This window comes from Triticum urartu, chromosome 6A, assembly GCF_056163025.1.
Source record: "Triticum urartu cultivar PI428250 chromosome 6A, HENAU_Tu73, whole genome shotgun sequence".
In the NCBI taxonomy this organism is placed as follows: domain Eukaryota; kingdom Viridiplantae; phylum Streptophyta; class Magnoliopsida; order Poales; family Poaceae; genus Triticum; species Triticum urartu.
In genome coordinates, this window is record NC_141878.1 from 549068382 (window position 1) to 549088372 (window position 19991).

At 44.5% G+C, this 19991-nt stretch overlaps 2 protein-coding genes across 3 annotated transcripts in view; one reads left to right on the plus strand and one right to left on the minus strand.

Moving 5' to 3' along the window:
• Nucleotides 1–19991, plus strand: part of LOC125514898 (LRR receptor-like serine/threonine-protein kinase ER2) — a 32527-nt gene that overhangs the window by 6671 nt on the left and 5865 nt on the right. Inside the window, exon 27 of one of the 2 annotated variants that reach the window (XM_048680271.2) lies at nt 43–562. The exons of the other annotated variant lie outside the window; for it this stretch is intronic. Within the exon in view, the coding sequence (XP_048536228.2) occupies nt 43–411 (369 nt within the window). The 3' untranslated portion in view covers nt 412–562. Of the gene's footprint in view, nt 1–42; nt 563–19991 lie in introns of those variants that run through there. 2 annotated transcript variants of the gene reach the window in all.
• On the minus strand, nt 5233–6261 carry LOC147966215 (uncharacterized). Its single transcript, XM_087528094.1, has 2 exons — nt 5881–6261; nt 5233–5496 (listed from the first exon to the last, which is right to left on the minus strand). Exons 1-2 carry the CDS (start codon nt 6259–6261, stop codon nt 5233–5235), a joined length of 645 nt encoding a protein of 214 aa, XP_087384220.1.

Genomic DNA, 19991 nt, shown 5'->3' on the forward strand with positions numbered 1-19991 from the left:
TGCACCAATGTCGGTTGTGCTCATTGGTTGCTCCCCTTGCAGATCCTATCCAAAGCCGCGGACAACACAGTGATGGAGATGGTCGACCCAGACATCACCGCCACATGCAAGGATCTCGGCGAGGTCAAGAGGATGTTCCAGCTGGCGCTCCTCTGCAGCAAGCGGCAGCCATCGGACCGACCGACGATGCACGACGTCGTGCACGTCCTCAGCTGCCTGGTCTGCCCAGAAGCACCCCCGAAGCCGGCGCAGCCACCGGCGTCGCCCCAGTCGTCCACGGCCCCGAGCTACGTGAACGAGTACGTCAGCCTGAGAAGTGGCAGCGCCCTCTCCTGCGCCAACTCGTCGAGCGCGTCCGACGCGGAGCTCTTCCTCAAGTTCGGCGAGGCGATATCGCAGAACACAGAGTAGACTGACCTGAGCTGCCAGGGTAGCATTTCCGCTAACTATTTTCGTCAAAAATAGCAGAGGGGGACACTGGGTTTGGGGATGTGTTCGATTCGATTCACTGTAAATATGCTGCTGCTCATTCTGGTTTCATCAGTCAGTTATCTCTTCTTTTCGCCTTCCCTTTTGCGACCTCCGTTGGGCTGGGATCATGATACGAACTGTGCTGAAACAGAAAGGAAGCTGGTGTTTTGCTGGAGACGGGTGCAACCGGGCACAGGCAATGCTGCTTTTACGGTGCCACCGGCCTGTTCGCTCAGTTGGGACGACACATTTACTGTGCCAGTGGCATTCTGTTGTTGTATGAACAGCCTCCACCAATCGAGATCCTGCTGGGTAGAAGTTCTGATGGTGCTTCTGCACTCTGCCCAGATCGCCGGCGTTGCGCGCACGCCAGGTAATGCCACTGTGATTGATTCACTGATTACTGCTAGCTAAGTGGCCACGGCATGGCCGTTAGATGGTAGTGCCGAGGAATTCCTACTTTTTTCTGTCATTCTGTGCGAGCGATGATTGATACATGCATGGGGCCAGAGCTTATCTCTCTGCCAGCCTCCCACGCAAGTCGACTGTCTAGTTCAGCTCATGACCTGCCGGCGCAGAAGAGAGTAATGCGCTGCGAATCAGATGCCATTGCTACTAGTGTGGGGAGCACGCACTGGGCCTGCAGCGTTGCGTATCTCACAGCCAATCATCCCTCAAAAAAAATATATGAAAAACTCACAACCAATCGATTTTGATCTGGAGCAACGGAGATCTAATGGGAGTCCGATACAATCAGCGGGATCAAAAACTGAGGCAACCCAGATAAGAAAAAACCGAGGCAACCCTCAGCGCCAAGGTTCAGGAATCAGGATCCTTCCTCACCGGCAGCGTTCCAGACAGTGACACGCCGAGAAAACACACATTGGATGGTTGTTTCTACTTCCATTCAAACCAACACCTTGGAAGCAGCAAAAGACTTTGTTCCTATTTTGCCAGATGATCCAACACCCCCAGTGTCTGCTACATACGAGTACGACCGTTTCACGTCCGCCTCCAACCAAACTTTGCAACTCAACCAACCACACAGTTCAGAACCTTCAGTTACCACTAATCACATGAAGAAGGCCCCATGTTTTCACGGATGAAGCTAGACGCCCGATTGCCCCTCCGTCGAGGGCTCCCTCTTCTTGTCCGGACAGAAGACGAAGAACGCAATGGCACCTGGAATGAGGACGTAGGACAATCTCTTGTGGAACTGCTGGCTACGCTCCAAGCTGCAGGTTAAGAGGAGACCACGCATACATGCGGGCATATGTATCGTGCATGAACAACGAGGAGTTCCTCCTGCTCTTTTCTCACAGCAACCTTCTCCCGGTGCATCCTATTTCTACAGAGTATCGTTGGTGCTCAGGCCAAACTACTAGAGTGCTATGAGCACACTAGGCAACAAGGAGCTCTGGACGAGAGAGGGAGACTGGGTGTTCAGCGTGCTGAAGCAATTCTTTAGATGAATATATCAATAGTGCTGAGCTCATTTCCAAATGGTGAGAATCGGCTCCTTAAATAGGAGTTCCCGAACCGACTTGAGCTAGGATATTTACTAGCTGACAGGGGGTGGCCAGCAGGCCAGGGCCTACCCCATGGTCATGATTTCCTTTGTATCATGCTTATGAACAATGATATTTGTATTATTTTTCACCTTACCCGCCCCCCTTAACATCAATATTTTAGGCAATCTTTTACTTGAATATATCAATAGTGGTGAGCTCATTTACATATGAAGAGGACCAGCTCCTTAAATAGATCTCAACCGAATTGAGCTAGGATATTTACTAGCTGTTTTCGAGAAAAGGTGGATTTTATTACTCAAAAAAATAAAGCATCAAAAGGATACAACCATAATGATCACACATCCGGCCTCTACATAGTTAGGATGCACACAGCCAACATCAACACACACACACACAAAAACGCCGGCAAATAGCAAAGTCATACAAGACCAAAGGCATGCCTAAGCGATGAAAAAAAACCCTGAAGCGATCAAATTCGTGATCGACAAAACTAACTTAGGAAATTTCTAAAGTCAACCCTCAAACCGGCCAAAACAGTTCGGACCGTGCGGTCCGGACGTGTTTTGCCATCGAACGCGGTCCTGTATCGATCTGCCGATCGGTCCGGATGTACTTTTTCCCGTAAACCGGAAACAAAGTGGAGGGCTTTGCTGGTGTCTACACTGAAAAATTGTGTAAAACTTCCATGTTGAACATAAGATGCCCATGTTGTGTAGGGAACAATGCAGCTGTGCATATTTAGTTTTATACAAGTCTTAGAGTGGTTGGGCTTTTTTAGAACCGTTCGTTGATGTCGATCTAACAGCAGACAAATACGAAGTACTGGGTAGTACTCCGATGAAAGTACGCGAAAGTACTAAAACGAGTGGGGCCGGTACTCGTGACAAGGTGGGGACGCGTTTTAATCTAGGGGCAGTTTAGTCCTAGGAAAATTTGCACGCGCCGCCCCTCTCGTCGAATGAATAACCGCCGCCATGGTGCTATACATTCCACAATTACTCATCGGCGGCCATCTCCTCCCTCTCCTCCATGTCCACCGCAGTCATCTCCTCCTTCTTGCCGCTGCAACTTCGCTCCACTCAGGCAACCACCCCACCCACCCCACCCCCTCTTCCACGGCAGATCAAGCTGATGGCCGGCGGCGAGAACACCGACTTGGTGCAGATCGCCGGCGGCGACCAGGTCAAGTTGGCCAGGTTGAGGGAGATCCGTTCTTGGTTTGACAACACAAGGCAGATGAGCTGGACGGCAATGGCCACTCTCAAGAATTTGACGAAGAAGGAGAGGGCAAAGCTTTTCCCCCAGCCCGCGCAACCGATTCAGAAGATCGAGATCCTCCTCTGGGCGATGGAGCAGGCCAATTCGTCCAGCGAGTGGACCAGGCGGAGGTGGTGGGCATTCAGATCCAGGGTAGAGCATCCACTGGATCAGGAACCCACCGTGCACGAGGCGCCGTTGCAGATTGTGCAGCCTCCAACCGAGTCACCGGAGACTTCGAAGCGCAAGATGAGGAGGACAATGGTCGCGACCTCGCTTCCCCGCCGTTCTCCACGCTTCCCTCGCCGCTCTCCTCGTCTGAACAGCGGCGGTAGCTATGTTTAGAGTAAGCTTCCCCACTCCTCATCTTTCTACTGCTCGTGCTTACATCGTGGTGATACTGATCATAATAGTTCAGAGAGGGAATGCTAGATGGCATTTTAATCTCAATGAATTGCATGAACATTTGAGCACATGGATTTGGAGGATGGATTATGATGTATGTGAACCCTAGACATCATATGAACCCTAGGAAAAATTAGTAATGTTGTAGTGGTAGACACTGAAATATTTCGGTACACACCGGTAGGCACTGAAATATTTTGGAACTGCCCTAGGCAAAATTTGTAATGTTGTAGTGGTGGACACTGAAATATTTCGGTACACACCGGTAGGCATTGAAATATTTTGGTACTGCCCTAGGCAAAATTTGTAATGTTGTAGTGGTAGACACTGAAATATTTCGGTACACACCGGTAGGCACTGAAATACTTCGTTACTACAATTTCAGTACACACCGATGCACACTGAATTATTTCACCACTGCAGTTTCAGTACACACCGGTACACACTGAAATATTTCAGTACTGCAAATTCTATACAAAGTTGGCATTTTTTCATTTATGTGTGAATTAATCCATGCATCATATGGCCTAACTTTGTACATGAGTTTGGGTCAATTTCATGTCTATTTATTGTTAAAATTATTGTCATGCCATGAAACACAAGACAAGTCACTGACCCAAGCTTGCAAAGATGCCATATCAATGTTGCTGATATGAAATATGCATGTTTTCACCTAGTCTTGTGTCTGAATTAAAACTGACCATTTTTTCTTGATGGTATCCATGGATCTAGAACTCCTATGAATTTGCTCATGTTGGATGTTTTGTTCTCCATCATTTGTACTAGCATTCCGTGCGATTAGTTGCCATGACAAGACCCCTGGCATATTTATTTTCTTGCCTCCAACATCACATGTGTGTTTTGCAGGAAAAAACCTGGAGTTCACCAGGCTGGCTGAAGTTGTGAGGCTGGGAGGCTGATGGTGCTGCTACTGGCTGATCCTTCTTCTTTCAGTTTTTGTTCGTCATTTCTCAAGCCATTGGACCAGGGCTACTTCCCTATGTGCTGTTAATGTATTAATAGTTCCTTCGAATTTGTAGTATTAGTTAGTTTGAATGTGGAAGTACCTTAATTTTTAGGAACGAAATGTTGCTATGTATGACCAAGGGTTTCATACCTTAATCTTTGGATAATTAATTATGTGAACTGTTGGATGTGGCGCATAACGAAACGCCTCTACCATTGATACTAGTTCAACATGTCGGTCCAATTAGAGACCAGCCACTACCATATAGAACAGTTAGCATTTCATACTACAACCTGACACGTACAAAACATCACACAGTGGAAGCACATCCCTAAGCACCTTGCATTGTACAAGGTCTTAGAGACAAGCCTCTACCATATATAACAGTTACCATGTCACACTACAGCCTATAAAACATCACACAGTGGAATAATCATAGCTAGTAGAGCATTAGGTACCAGTTAATAATAGTTGCAATCCATCACAAGCAATAGTACCTAGATATGAGTAGATATAGGTACGGTAATACACGACAAGTACTCGCAAATAAGAGCTAACATAACAAGTTCATTTCAGATTGATACATGGCCCACCGCAGTTCTAAATGAGGTGGATGGTGATCATCATCCTCAAGTCATGGCGACGGGTGTTCGCAACAGTGAGTAGGATGGCCTGTCCTACCCGAAGATTCTTGGCACGAAGGAACTTCTTCCACCCTGCACTGCTCAAGACAGTGCGACCGTCCGTGTCCACTGCATAGGCACAACTGGTGATGGAGCCCGTTCTGGTAAGGCGTAGTCCAGCAGCCATGCCTTCTTCGTCCGGGTCGATGCCACAGCTATCAAGTAACCTCTTAGGTAATTTCTGAAAACAGTTGACATGATCATATACATTAGTGGAAATAGCAAAACAGTTGACATGATATATGATCATGTCACGTGCAATTATCAACAAAGCATACACTTCAAGACACATATATCATTGGATTCAACACTGAGCATATATATCATCACATCAGTACACTATACGCCAAGCATCAAATTACTACAGTAATTAGGCATATCATTAGATTACTGTGTACACTAAGCATATCATCGCATATTACTACACTACATGCATGTCATAAAATTCTTCACTAAATGAATTCTAAACTAGGCCTCTCATCACAGTACTACAACATGCATATCATATGAACTACTACACTAACTAAGCATGTATATCATGTAATTACCACACTAAGTAACATACCATGATATGCCGTTTAACATTCGTCCTTGTGAGGCGGGTCACGAATGGCTTCCCTAGGTAGTCTTCACGTAGCGGAAGCATGTCCCAGAGGTTGCCGATTTCCTCGTCGCCCAGTCTGAGTCCTTGGGCATACAGGTATTCAACAAGTGGGTTCTCATCATCATCAGAATCGTCATCATCTGAATCAGCACCATCTTCCTCCTCATGAACTTCATCCTCACTATCCGGAATCAAATTTAGATAGATAACAGAAATCCTGGGCCTATCTTTTCTGAAGGAGAAGCTGATCAATTCACCCCCACTAAGACGCATGCGGGCGATGAAACGATCCCAATCATCTCCTCCTATCTGGGTTATCTTTCGCCCCTTCTCGACCTGCATAGTGTATGGGCCCCCAAGAGCATCGAAGGTCACGGTGTCTGCGACGAGCTCATTGAATGCCAATCTCACATTGCATGGTACGATCTATGTAAGATAAAAACGAATAACAGACACAATACATTAGTGGAAATAGCAAAAAAACAAAAAGAATGTACTGTCAGAAGGTTCATATAAATTGTTACCGCTGCAAAAACAAAAGAAGGCTGGAAGTAGATGCCGAACAGCGTGGCAGTAGAAAGGCTGGTCCGGCACCGTGAGTTGCAGCGTCCACATTAATGAAAGGCTGGTTTGTCTTGTTAACTAGATGAGCATAAGTTTCACAAGAGATACATTAATGAAAGAAGTGGGGTAATGAACCCAAATACAAGAAAATGTTCATGGCAGGGATACATTAATAAAAAAGTGGGTTAAACAATGGATATATGGCAGGATTCTCCATGGGCTTCCCAAGGACAGTGACAAAATGCTGCAGTTCCTGATTCATTTTAGTTTATGTAGATGAATTAATTTGCACACATGTTCATATATGATTAGTTTGCACACATGTTCATAGATGATCCATTTGCAAATTCTATACAGCTTTCCATTTTGCAAAGGAAGTGATCGCTCCCTTAATAATTATGGGCTGACAGTACATATCCACTGGATACCAAAAAATCAAAACATTTCATGAAGTATAATGAAGCCATTTTTCTGATTCCAATAAGAATTACACCTGTAACAAGTATCAAATATCATTAAACCAAGCCACTTCATGAAGTCTTTCATGTGTTAATTATGTACTACTTGTGCACTAATCTATAAATGCAACTATTCCACCGTCCATATTTATGCATGTCAGTTTCTTTGGCTCAATTATGTATGTGCACATACGCCTTGTTTCTAGCAAATAGATAGTTGCCATGTTACACATGTGTACTTTCAAAACATTGTAATTAAAGTCAATGCACCATAATAGATTAGCTGAGTTCTTCTATGTGTACTAATTCACTAATTCACAGGAGGATGACGACGACGTGGACTACAGCATGGACAGCAGGCACAGCAAGAGCCGGTACACCCTGAGGCATCTGATTGCTGGGAAGATCAAGTACCGTTTCTTTGGCAAGATTGGGTGCCCTTTCTGTTGCAAGGTGATCGGTGGCGGCATAGATGGCATGATCCAGCATGCCTTCAGCACTGGCAATGGACATGGTAAGAAGCATGAAGCCAGTACTCTGGCTAAACATGCTGCCTACGCACGCTTCCTCGAGATTGTCAAAGTCAATGAGCCCTGCAACATGCATTGAAGAAGGGAGAGAAGTGATGTGCTGCTAGAATGCTGCTGCTGCCCCAGGACCGCCGTGTCCTGTTATGTTATGTATGTTTGTTTGTTGTTGGAGTCTAAAACTGATGTCCTATGGTGTGTCTGAACCTATGCTGAGCGGTGGTTGATCTGCCGTTTATGTTAAGAGTTTGCTGCTACTCTGGTTTAGTGTTCCTAGTTGTTAATACTATTTTGGTGATGCATGTTTAAGCCTTGTACAATGCTAGATGCTTAGGGTGGTGCTTAGAAAAATAAACAGGGTATTTCTGAAGCACTAGTGCCTATTTCTACAGGAGAGACGCCTAGTTATGCGTCTACCCTGTACAAATAAGCACATGTGCTTAAGAAAAGCCTGGTTTATTTCTATAAGCAACTCCCCTAAGCACCTTGCATTGTACAAGGCCTTAGCAACTCAAGTATCGTACGGTGGTCTATGTTATGGTTGCTGTGTTATTCTGCCGTACGGTGATGCATGCTAGGAACTCTCATAATATGACTATGGTAGTTATAGCTTGGCATGACTATGTTTAGTGTATAACTCAGCATGTTCATGCCATATCTATGAGCAATTACAACTGAACTATGCATTAATTTTTGACAAAATTAAAGCATGCAAATGATTGCCGATTCCACCTATTGCCAAATCAAGCTTTGTACTGATGATGCATTAGATATTGCAATAAGTAGAGGATGCTCATGATTGCCAAAAGTACCTATTTCCACTTTCTGATAAGAACTAAACGTGTATCAAATGATGCTAAAAGTAGAGCATGAGCATGAGAATGTATCAATGCATTAGATATTGCAATAAGTAGAGGATGCTCATGATTGCCAAAAGTACCTATTTCCACTTTCTGATAAGAACAAAACGTGTATCAAATGATGCTAGAAGTAGAGCATGAGCATGAGCATGTATGAATTGATGATCAATTGATGCTACCTATTTGTGTTTGAATGGGCTCAATAAAGCTGGTGCTGGTTTATGCTCTCTGCGTGACCGTGATGGTAACGAAGACACTTGGTTGGCTATGGTCTTGCTGTCAAATTTAAGTTTCAGTTCTTTAAGACTCTTTGTTTTTGCTGCTTGCTCGTGATCAACTAGCTTTCTCGGGCGTCCACGTGCTCTCTTCCTTTTGGGGGAGTTGGGTGCACCATTTTTGGGGGAGTTGGCTGCACCGGTATCCTTCTGGGAGTTGGATGTGTCAGGTTCGTTGGAACCATCGGGATTGTTGACTAATTGTACGTCCTCTTCTGAAGCATCAGGTAGAACTGCTTGCCGGGCATCGTACACATCCTTCTGTATAAGAGAGAGTGCTGCGTTAGTTCTAATCATGAGAATTATGAAATAAATGATATATTCTTCATGTAGCGCTAACCGTTACGGGGAACTTATATGATTCGAGACGAAGCGCATTGCAATTTGAATGCAGTAAGGCTGTACATATTTTCCACCTGAAAATATCTATCCTTGCCTATATTGGATAACCGACACTGACGTCAGCATAGCTTTCAAGCTAAACAAAGTACAAATTTAAATTAGGCATTCCATTACCTGGTTCAAAATATCGGTCATTTCATCCCCGTTCCATGACAACATGTACTGCAATGTCCAAACCGCACAGGAAGTCCTGCGATGTTTAGTTAAAGATCAGTAATCTTATTCGTGTACGCAAATAATAATTTATGAGGCCATGCGTACCCATCGGTCTGTTGTGGTATGTTCTCATAGAGTTTTTTGGTCCATTTGGCAAAATTGATGTTATTAGCTGGTGATATCAACCCTTTCTTGACAGCTTCGTCAATGCAGAACTGAATTGAGTCCACCTAGGGTACGACGAGTTATACATAGGGTTACGGTACTTTGGGAGCTCATGTTCCATGCGGATCAAAAGAGGTAGCAAGAGAACACTTACAAGAGAATCTTCCTTGGTCTTGTCGCAATGATAATTCATGGAGTTCAGAGTCTGAATTTCTTTTTTGTCAAAATTAAACATCATTAGCATACAATGGTTTTGGTGTACATTGAGTGGGACATGCACCTGCAGTAAAATTTGGGTTGGGTTGAGAACCGAAATTTGTCGTGTATAGTGTGTACGTAAACTATGAAAGTGTGGAAAACGTGTACCTTTCGGCGCCCTACAAATTTTCCTGCTACACGAGCTAACCATGAGGCTGCACGTCCAACAGGAACCACCCCTTCATTTGTAACAGCTTTTCGGTTTCTTGAGGGGATATGATTGAGGTAGTATCATTCTCAATTTGGCTAATGAGAACATATGCCATAATAACCTGCCAAATTTTCAATCATACAATAATAAGACAGTTGTTGCAGTAATGATGTAGAATAGAGTATAATGGGCTTACATCACTATAAATGTATTTCTCGTCCAAATTTCGCTTCAGATTTTCTGCTGTGAGGGAAATGTCTCCGATTCTAGCTATTTCAACAGGGTCATATGTTCCGCGGATGTAAACGGCTGTATCTATGTCCTCATCCGTGAACTTGTAATCATTACCAAAGACAGGCTTCATCGGAGTTAATTGTGTTCCTCATTGTTTTCCGTCACATGTCTTGCACTTGGTGTACTCGAAGTCCCTGTCGTGAATTGGCTAGCCCTAGGAGTTCCTGTCAGGGATGAATTGCACACATTGACTTGATCCTACAATGAACAAAGGTAGTTCATCATTAGTTTGTTACTTTTAGATATTAACATGTTGGGCCAATTTTGATCACCTGCACGCCTCCTTTCCGTGACACTGATTGTCGGTTCCTTGTAAATTCGTATTTTAAGTCTTGTAACAATGCAAACAATAATGAACATGAAGGAACATATTCGTAAAAAATACAAAATGCACAGTATGACATACATGGAGTTCCCTCCTTAAGTCTTTAATTTCGTCCTCGGCCTTCGACAACCTAGGATTAGTGCCAGTTTTAGTCTTCATGTCGATCAAGTCTTCACCTAGAGTCTGGTATTTGACATCAAATCTGTGCTCAATTTCCATTAACTTCCTGCATACCTTCTTTTCATGATCAGCAATGCGTGCATTCATGACTTCAACTACCATTTCAATCTGTGTAAACAAAATAAAACCCCGTTGGTAACAATAGCTAAATGAATGAGGTTCCATGACACCTATTTGTGATATTGCAAAAACAAATAGTCTTTGGAGTACATACTTGCTGGCTACTAAATTGCTGTCCTTGTGATGGTGCTTGATACGAATCATGTTGATGCACATGTTCATCTTTTTTTCTTGGAAAATTATTAGAATTCTCGGACGGTCGTTGAGGAGCACAAATTTCCATGACAACCTATTTTTTAAAAATATAATGAACCATTAGTACCAAATAAAAATCGGATATAGAAAGTTCAATTGTAGATAGGTACCAGCCCGTTATGAAGACCTCCTTTCTCGTAAGCATCGCTTCTTAAAGTAGCCATCATTTCGTCCCATCGTGCGATCAATGGAGGGGGTCTAGAAGCATACATTAATCGCCCACTACGCACGTGCTCCCAGTACCAATACTACACAATAAATTAGTTCATCACCATACAGATATGCAACAGAACAATAATTAAAGGACCTTAAGTAGTGATCTATCACTAACCTGGAGCAGAATTAGATTTCCTTGTAGATTTACGTGATCTCGATTTCTAAACTTGTGAACGGACTTGAAGAAGTGATTAAGTGTGAAACATCCCCAGTTAAATTTCCGAAGGTTTTTAAGATCTGTAACGAGGTTGAGAAATTTTGAGTCCACATAATGTTGTGCTGTTGGTGCTAGAACAGTACCAATTGCGTACAGAATGAACCGCCTCAGGAAATCGCCGTCTGGGGCTTTGGAAGCTCGGATCGCCGTTTCAAGGTCAGAAATCAAAATTTGCCCATTGTTTGCATAGGCGGTAAACAATTCTGTGTCGGTTTGCATTTCCAGATGTGGCTCTATATCCTCCCCTTCTATCGGAATGCCAAATATACCTTGCACGTCCTCTTTTGTTATAGGAATTGGCGTTTTACCGATGGTAATGGATTGCGTGTCCATATCTATGCTCTTGGCTAGTCTAACCAACATTATGCGCCGTAGAGTCACTTCATGCATCTGGGTTAGACCGCCAAGACTGGTTTCTGATATGATGTACTTTTTGTGGTCTTGTGACAACAGTTTCATGGTTTTTCCGAACCTTGTCTGTGAGCATACTAACTTCATATGACCATGCTTTTCGGCGAGTTCCTGTTACATGCCATTAAATATTACTGAGTACACATGAATTATGTGTACGAAACGATTGTACACAAACAGTAAATTAGTTACCGCATCGGTAATTTCGGAGATGGGATTTTCTCCATTACTAAGGTTCGTATCTGAAACTGACATTGCTGCCTCGTATGCAATGATAAAATCAGGCTCAATTAATCTAAACAAAATTGGAAAATGTATAACAAAATTAGCATAGAATTAATTTTAACAAAATTAACTAGGTCATTTAACATATGATCCACTTATGGGTTTAAGCACAGAACCTATTTGGGTGCAAAACCTATGAGGGTTCAACAACTAAAGCATCGGCGGACAACGATTATAAAGAGTTACGATCAGCTAATACCTTATCTCAGAGATGGTGCCACCGAGTAGATGGCGGTGGTTAGTGCGTCGGAAACTATAAGTGTCGGTATAGCGCGGTCGACGGCGCAAAGGAAAAACGGCACGTTCACGCGAGGAGGAGGCGGCGAGAAGAACACTGACGTCCGAGCCCTCAGATCACGTTGGCGGTGGGCGGCGAGTGGTGGCCGCCGACTCTTGTATTCCGTGGGCGACCGGCGTCTCCGGTCTGATCTTGCAGCGGTCGTGGGAGGTGCGGACGGCCCGGGTGGTTAGAATGCGGAGCTGTAATCACGGGATTTAGGGAGGGGTGGGCCACGTGAGTTATGTGAGATTTGGATAAATGATATAAAGAAATAATAAAATCTTGTGAACTCGGTGTGGGGTTTATGGGGTTTAGGGTTTAGGGGTTTAGGGTTATTAGGGTTTAGGGGTTTAGGGGTTTAGGGGTTTAGGGTTATCAGGGTTTAGGGTTGAGTGTTTACATGCAAGCCCGGAAATGCGCGTGTCAGAGAACGTACTTGCATGTATATGTACTAATGATCCCAAACTTTCTTAATGGCATCCCATGACCACATAGAGAATGAATGCATAATGGTTTCCATGTTGGGCAAAATTTTGAATGTTTTTACGGTTTAGTGGGGGGGGGTTAGGGTTATCAGGGTTTAGGGTTTAAGGGTTTTAGGGTTGACGGAACTATGTTTGTCTTACGGTGGACGTAGGACACACACCGGACATTGGTGGAGCGTTGGTCTACAATGGATTCCCTCTGGTAGCATCGATCCGATCCGTTGAATGGCTCGGCCGACAAACTTCGTGCCACATAGAGCATGCATCCATCCACTGGACCGGATCAATGTTGGGTTGGTTTCATACAGGTGAGGAAAGCAGCTAGTGCTTTCGGGGTGTTGACATGCTAGGCCGGAAATGCGCGTGTCAGAGATCGTACTTGCATGTATAATCCCAAACTTTTTTCATGGCATCCCATGACCCCATAGAGAATGCATGCATAATGGTTTCCATGTGGGGTAAAAATTTGAATGTTTTTACGGTTTAGTGGGGGGGGGGGGGTTAGGGTTATCAGGGTTTAGGGTTTAAGGGTTTTAGGGTTGACGGAACTATGTTTGTCTTACGGTGGACGTAGCACACACACCGGACATTGATGGAGCGTTGGTCTACAATGAATTCCCTCCGGTACCATCGATCCGGTCCGTTGACTGGCTCGGCCGACAAACTTCGTGCCACATAGAGCATGCATCCATCCACTGGACCGGATCGATGTTTGGTTGGTTTCATACAGGTGAGGAACCCAGCTAGTGCTTTCGGGATGTTGACATGCTAGGCCGGAAATGCGCGTGTCAGAGATCGTACTTGCGTGTATAATCCCAAAAATCTTTCATGGCATCCCATGACCACATAGAGAATGCATGCATAATGGTTTCCATGTGGGGCAAAAATTGAATGTTTTTACGGTTTAGTGGGAGGGGTGGGGGGGGGGTTTAGGGTTATCAGGGTTTAGGGTTTAAGGGTTTTAGGGTTGACGGAACTATGTTTGTCTTACGGTGGACGTAGCACACACACCGGACATTGATGGAGCGTTGGTCTACAATGGAGTCCCTCCTGTAGCATCGATCTGGTCCGTCGACTGGCTCGGCCGACATACTTCGTGCCACATAGAGCATGCATGCATCCACTGAACCGGATCAATGTTGGGTTGGTTTACATGTACATGTACAGGGACCCGAAATGCGCGTGTCAGAGATCGTACTTGCGTGTACATGTACCATCCGTTCCATCCACTAGCTGGGCCGACAACCTTCGTGCCACATTGTTCACATTGTCCAATTAACACTTTGTATAGATTTTTTTGGTAAAAAATGAACGAAATAATGCAACTAATCTGAACGTAACGTTTGGCATGTATCAAACCAAGTTGCCACTATTCCTCAAAAAAAAGAACCCAGTTAGCCACTAATTGCGCCAAACATATCTCGTAATTACGAACGAAAATGGGTTGACAATTATATCTGGAAATTCTTGGACTGAATTTATTGCTCTTCCTTTTTTAGAGAACAATAAGTTAGAATGGTGGGTGGCGGGTTGGCACGGGCACGGCGATGGCTCGGGCTTGTGTGATATGTGGTTCGACCCGCGGTCAGTGCACATGTTTTCGAAGCCCCGAAAAGATCGCGCTCGTTAAAAAAAACTTGCATCGAAGCGCATTACTTCAAAATAACTAATTAACCCTACAATCACGGATATATACATTCCCATTCTACCGCATATCTACCCTATCCTAACCACCCCCATCTACCTTGTTTCTCCTCACATAGCCATCGCCGGGATCGCGCCATCGCTTCTCAAGCGACCACGCCGACGCCGGATTAAAAAGGTCTCTTCCACGGCTTCTCTCATCTTCGACTGCAGTGCTGATTATTTTTTCCATTGATTCGACCAACAAGTAATTTCCGAAGAGATTAGAAAATCCAGCTTTTGCCATAGTTGAGTAGTTCTGGTGTGATTCGAGTACAGGATGTCATGCAAGAGCTTTTTGATTGATAGTTTGTACTAGTTGATCGTACGAACTGATTATGAATATTTTTTCACGGTCGTATTGTTTCGAATTAGTTGGATGAGGGTGTGGATACAGTTTTCATACTATGGGTATATGTGTTGCTGTAGGGACCATGGTCTCAGAGGCGCATAACAACCGTGCGGAGTACGACAAGTCTTTGCATGAAGCGCGTCGGGAGATCGACTTGAAGGTGCAAAAGGATCGCGCTGAGGTAGATAAGAAACTGAAAAAAGAACGTTCATACGTGGACAGGATGATAAAGGAGGAGCGTGAGGAGTTTTCCCGTAAGATGGCGAAGATGCGTCTTGAGATTGAAGAAAAGTATAAGAGGGACTGTGAGTACATGGAAAAAAAGTTTGTCTTAGGCTACAAGGAAATGCATCAAACGTTGCAGAAGGACCGGAAGCTTGTGGACAGTATTATACAGACAGAGCGAGTCAGGATGGATGCCTATGTGTTGCAGGCACGTGCGGATATGGACAGTAAGCTGCTACAGGAGCGGTCGGACATGGATTATAAGGCCATGCTGGAGAAGGTCCGCTTGGAAGGACATATGTTAGAAGACCGTGCGATCTCACGGCCACCCCGACAACATGTTTGCAATTATTCTCCCCCTGTAAGTATCTCGCACCGATTCTATATATTAAGGACCTACGTATTCTATGATACAAACATCTTCAATTTGTGGCAACCTTATGTCGGCGATTGTATGTAGGCTAAGCATCATGAGACGGCACAGTCGCCATTCACTCAAGACATTGCGATAGAGTCACCCGTTCAATGCCACATCAGTCCACCCCAACAACATATCGTCAATTCTCCCCTTGTAAGTACCTCGCAATGATGCATACCCAAGATATGGTATGACCTTTCAAAACTTGTGTGTAAACCCACTATCGACGTTTCATACGCAGGATAAGAAACCTGTGATGGCAGAGTCCCCAGTCACACCACATGAAGGATACATTCCACATAATAAGGTGAGAAGGTTTGAGATGGCACAATCCCCAGTCACTCCACATGAAGGATACATTCCACAAAAGCAGGTAACAACGCCGCAATGTTGCTATGCACATAAAAAATTATGTTTGCCCCTTTACTCATTGAATGTATTAACTCTGATGTGAGATACTAGGTGCTGGTCATGGAATTTTTTGTTAGTAGGGATGATGAGATGTCACATGTCCCGAGAGGATACTTTGATGAACACCCGGCAGAAGTCAGAATTTTTGAACCCGCCAAAGTGACCTACGATCTCATTATGAGTGAAATGAGAGATACTTTTGGTTGCAAACTGGGAGCAGAACTGTACTACTTCTTACCCGGGTCTGCGTGGAAGCTGCCAGAAGGAATGTTCTTGATTGCAGGACCAGATGATGTACAAAAAATGCTTTCTGATCTGAATGGCAGCAAGACATGTCACCTGTACATTGTGTACAATAGAACTACGGGTTGTTTTCCCGAGGATGACATTGATTCCGAGGTTCAAATTTTACATGTTACAAGCATCTAGTTTATGGCTACGTCTTTTTTGAGTTCTTCCTAATACAATTCCTATGGTTTTCTACAGGAAGTGAGAATCCAAGAAATGGAGGGTCTTGCTAGAGAGTTGGTAGAGAAAGACCAAGAACAACTTAAGTTGTATGGTTACATTGATGTTAAAGAGAAAAAGATTGATGCACATGGGTCGTCGCCAAGCCCGACGCAATCTCCAACGACGCAACGCAAGAGGTCACTGGATTTTGGCAGTGCAGAAGACAATATGGAGTAGGCTCAATTGTTTTTCAACCAGTTTAAGCTTCAAACCAGGATTATTTAGTTGCAAACAAACATTTTGTTTTCTGTTTCACATTATGTTCACAATTATGGTACAATTTATTCATGAGATAGTTCTTTGAACAACAATGCATGTGTTTTATGATCAATCATACAGTTGTTTCTGAGTTGTTTTTGAGATGGCATTGTGTCTAAAGAAGTTTCCATCTATAAAACTTGGCACGCAGTCGCATCAGAATCGCGTATCACGCGAGAGGCGTGCGTCGCACGGGAGAGCGTCGCACGCGAGCTTGTTTTCGGATAGAAATCATAACATATTTCGGATAGATAAAGTTCACGTCCGCCACCCGCGCATGCAAACCCACGTCGCCGCCATTCCCATGCATGCATGCCTCAGGCGCAGACAACGAGACGGCCCATCCGAATTAGGCCCATCCGAAGTAGGCCATTAGAACCCTCCCCCCACTCCACCTATTCCCCTCGCACTGTGACCTCCCTCCCTCCATCGCCAGATCCCCCACTCGTCCCCCTCTGTCCGCCGCCCCCGCACGCCGTCGGCGACTCCACCCCCGCCGCCCCCGCGCCCCCCGAACGGGATCAGACAGATCCATCTCCTCAACCACCGCAGGACAGTGCAGGTACCCCAGTTTCTGTTCACGTCTCAATGGTATCCATGCTGATAATGCTAGGTAGATCGACTGAGTGTAGCAATTTTGTGCCACCAATCCACTTTTCTGGAAAATACTTGCTAGAAAACCATCTGAAACTTGTGATGCTTGCTACTGTATAATATAGGACTTTTCAAAGTTCTGTTATGATGGCACTATTGGACACATACAGTAGAGCTGCGTTTTTAGTTGTTATACTTTCAGTTACCATCACTGCTTGGGAAAGGCCGAATTGGATGCATTCAGGTCTGCAGTTGATAGTGTATCATCATAATGTAGGTGCTGTGTTGTGTGATTCTTCATGCTGAGAACTTCAGCTTTTTTAGTTATAGTGAAAGGCTTCTGTATAAAAAAACTACTAAATGATCACAAAAACTTCTAGACAACATTCTGTATGATCTGACCAAAACTTGAACTAAATGATCACCAAAAGTTGAAGGATTTTGCATCACATCACAACCATAAGTGTTCTGCACCAGCATCATAACAATCACAAAACTACATAACAAAAGCAAACTTGTTCATCATTACAAAAGCAAACTTGTTCAACATAACAAAAGCTAACTTGTTCAGCATTACAAAAGCAAACTTGTTCAACCACATAACTGCAAACTGAGACACATAATACCACAAACAACTCAATATCCCCAGTAGTAGGGGTCATCCCAATGATCCTCCGCCTCTTGCCAGTACTCCAAACCTTCTTTGACGATTTTGATTTTCTTCCATGCCTCGTAGGTGACGTACGCATCTTTCGTTGCGTACTCGATGAGGTTGTTTGGCAGTGGGCTGTCCCCCCATAGTTTGTGGTCCAATTCCTTGTTGATCTTCTGCTTCATTTCCTTGTACGATGGGTGGATGAGGCTGGCTGCAAACTCAGCCAAAGCCTGCCACTTCTTTCCATTGTTTGGAACTCTCCATTTGCGCTGCATGTCGACGTACTTGTCGGGGTTGATCTCCAAACCAGACAATTTCAGCTTCTCCTTGTCACCTCCAATGGAGAAGCCAACAAAGGTGTACAGCTTCTTCTCCTGCAGGAGCGGGCGGAGTTCCTTGGGCCTGCATCAAATTAATCTGGTGCATCAAATTCATCTACTTCAAAAACTTCAGAAACTACTAATTAGACATAAAATTCAGAACTAGTATTGCATCTACTCCAGAACTTCAGAACTAGTATTGCATCTACTTCATAACTTCAGAACTATTGCATCTACTTGAGAAATTTCAGAAACTTCAGAACTATTGCATCTACTTGAGAAACTTCAGAAACTACTAATTAGACAGAAACTTCAGGACTTCAGAACTAGTATTGCATCTACTTCAGAACTTCAGAACTATTGCATCTACTTCAGAAACTTTAGAAACTACAGAAACTACTAATTAGACAGAAACTTCAGAACTTCAGAACTAGTATTGCATCTACTTCAGAACTACAGAACTATTGCGTCTACTTCAGAAACTTCAGAAACTACTAATTAGGCAGAAACGTCAGAACTTCAGAAACTTCAGAACTGGATGTTTTTACCATTTGGTTGCCGCGGTGATGTGGTATACCAGGACGAGATCCTCCACGCATAACTGTAGAACTGCAGCCTTTTGCGGAGGTTCATCTTCCCTCGTATACTCGACATCAACGCTGATCGACCGAGAAAGCATGCCGCCGAGCCTCCTCTTGATCTCGCGGATCCTCTTGTCGGCTTCGTCTGGATTACTGGTGCATACAACATCTAGCTTCTCCTTCTTCAGGTGGATATCAACCATGAGCAGCACAGTGTAGTCCTGCTTCTGCCCGGGGACCGGAACATCGTCGTCGACCACCAGCGGCTCCTTGCCAGACGCCTCACCTTGGTGATGCTTGGCAGACGGAGGGGAGTTGCTCCACGATGCCTCCGCCATTCTCTTGGCAGACGGAGGGGAGTTGCTCCACGATTCCTCCGCCATTGCCCTCCTAGCCAGCGATGGTGGAGGCAGAGGGGAGTTGCTTGATGGTGGAGGCAGAGGGAGGAAGATGGAGCGGCAATGGAATGAGGAGGGAGGCAGATTGAGCGGCAATGGAATAGGAGGGGAGTTCCCTGCGTCGTGGGGAGTTGCCAGTGGAGGGGAGACATGGGGAGTTGCCTCGAAAACTCAAACGTCCTGTCCTTTGGCCCTCGAAAAATCTGGAGGGGAGACGTGGGCCCTTTGGTTTGTCCTGTTTCTGAAACAAAACAAAAACAATAACAACCATATTTTGCTCTCACTGCAACCATATTAAGAGATCAAAAATGGCACCAAAAAGTCACTGCAGCCATCCTAAATGGCACGAAAACAGCACCAAAACAACATCAGCCAAAACAGCAAAAAATGCATCCATCGATCGTTCTTTATTTCTTCTAACATTCCGTGTTCTGTGCAGTGAGATAGACACAACGCTACAAATGCAGGCTGACAACGCCCGCGATTTCATGACCATCAGGACAGACGACGGCTTCATCCACGCTCCGGTCCCATGAGTCGAGTCGAAAGTAGTGATGCTATGTGTAGTTCTGAAACATTGATTGGCTCATGTTGTAATTAAACTTTAATGAATTGTATGTCTCTTTGGTTTGGACAGTCGTTCAACTTAGATGTAATCGATGCTATTTATTACTAGGACCATGAATTGTGCTATTAATGTCTTGCTTTTCTCTTCCGATCCTTTTGTTGCATACTTATTTATTGCTTATGTATTGTCTGTTGTTTGGCTTGTGCATAGAGATTCCGTCGTATGTCGTGTACAAGGGTAAGGTTCCCGGAGTCTACGACGACTGGGAGGAGTGT

What these genes read in the sequence shown, in the direction of transcription:
- LOC147966215 (XM_087528094.1), bottom strand. Translation starts at nt 6,261, where the DNA reads ATGCAGGTCGAGAAGGGGCGAAAGATAACCCAGATAGGAGGAGATGAT. An exon ending in ATGTTAAACGGCATATCATG is followed by an intron (nt 5,497 to 5,880) that starts GTATGTTACTTA and finishes AACTGTTTTCAG; the next exon opens with AAATTACCTAAGAGGTTACT.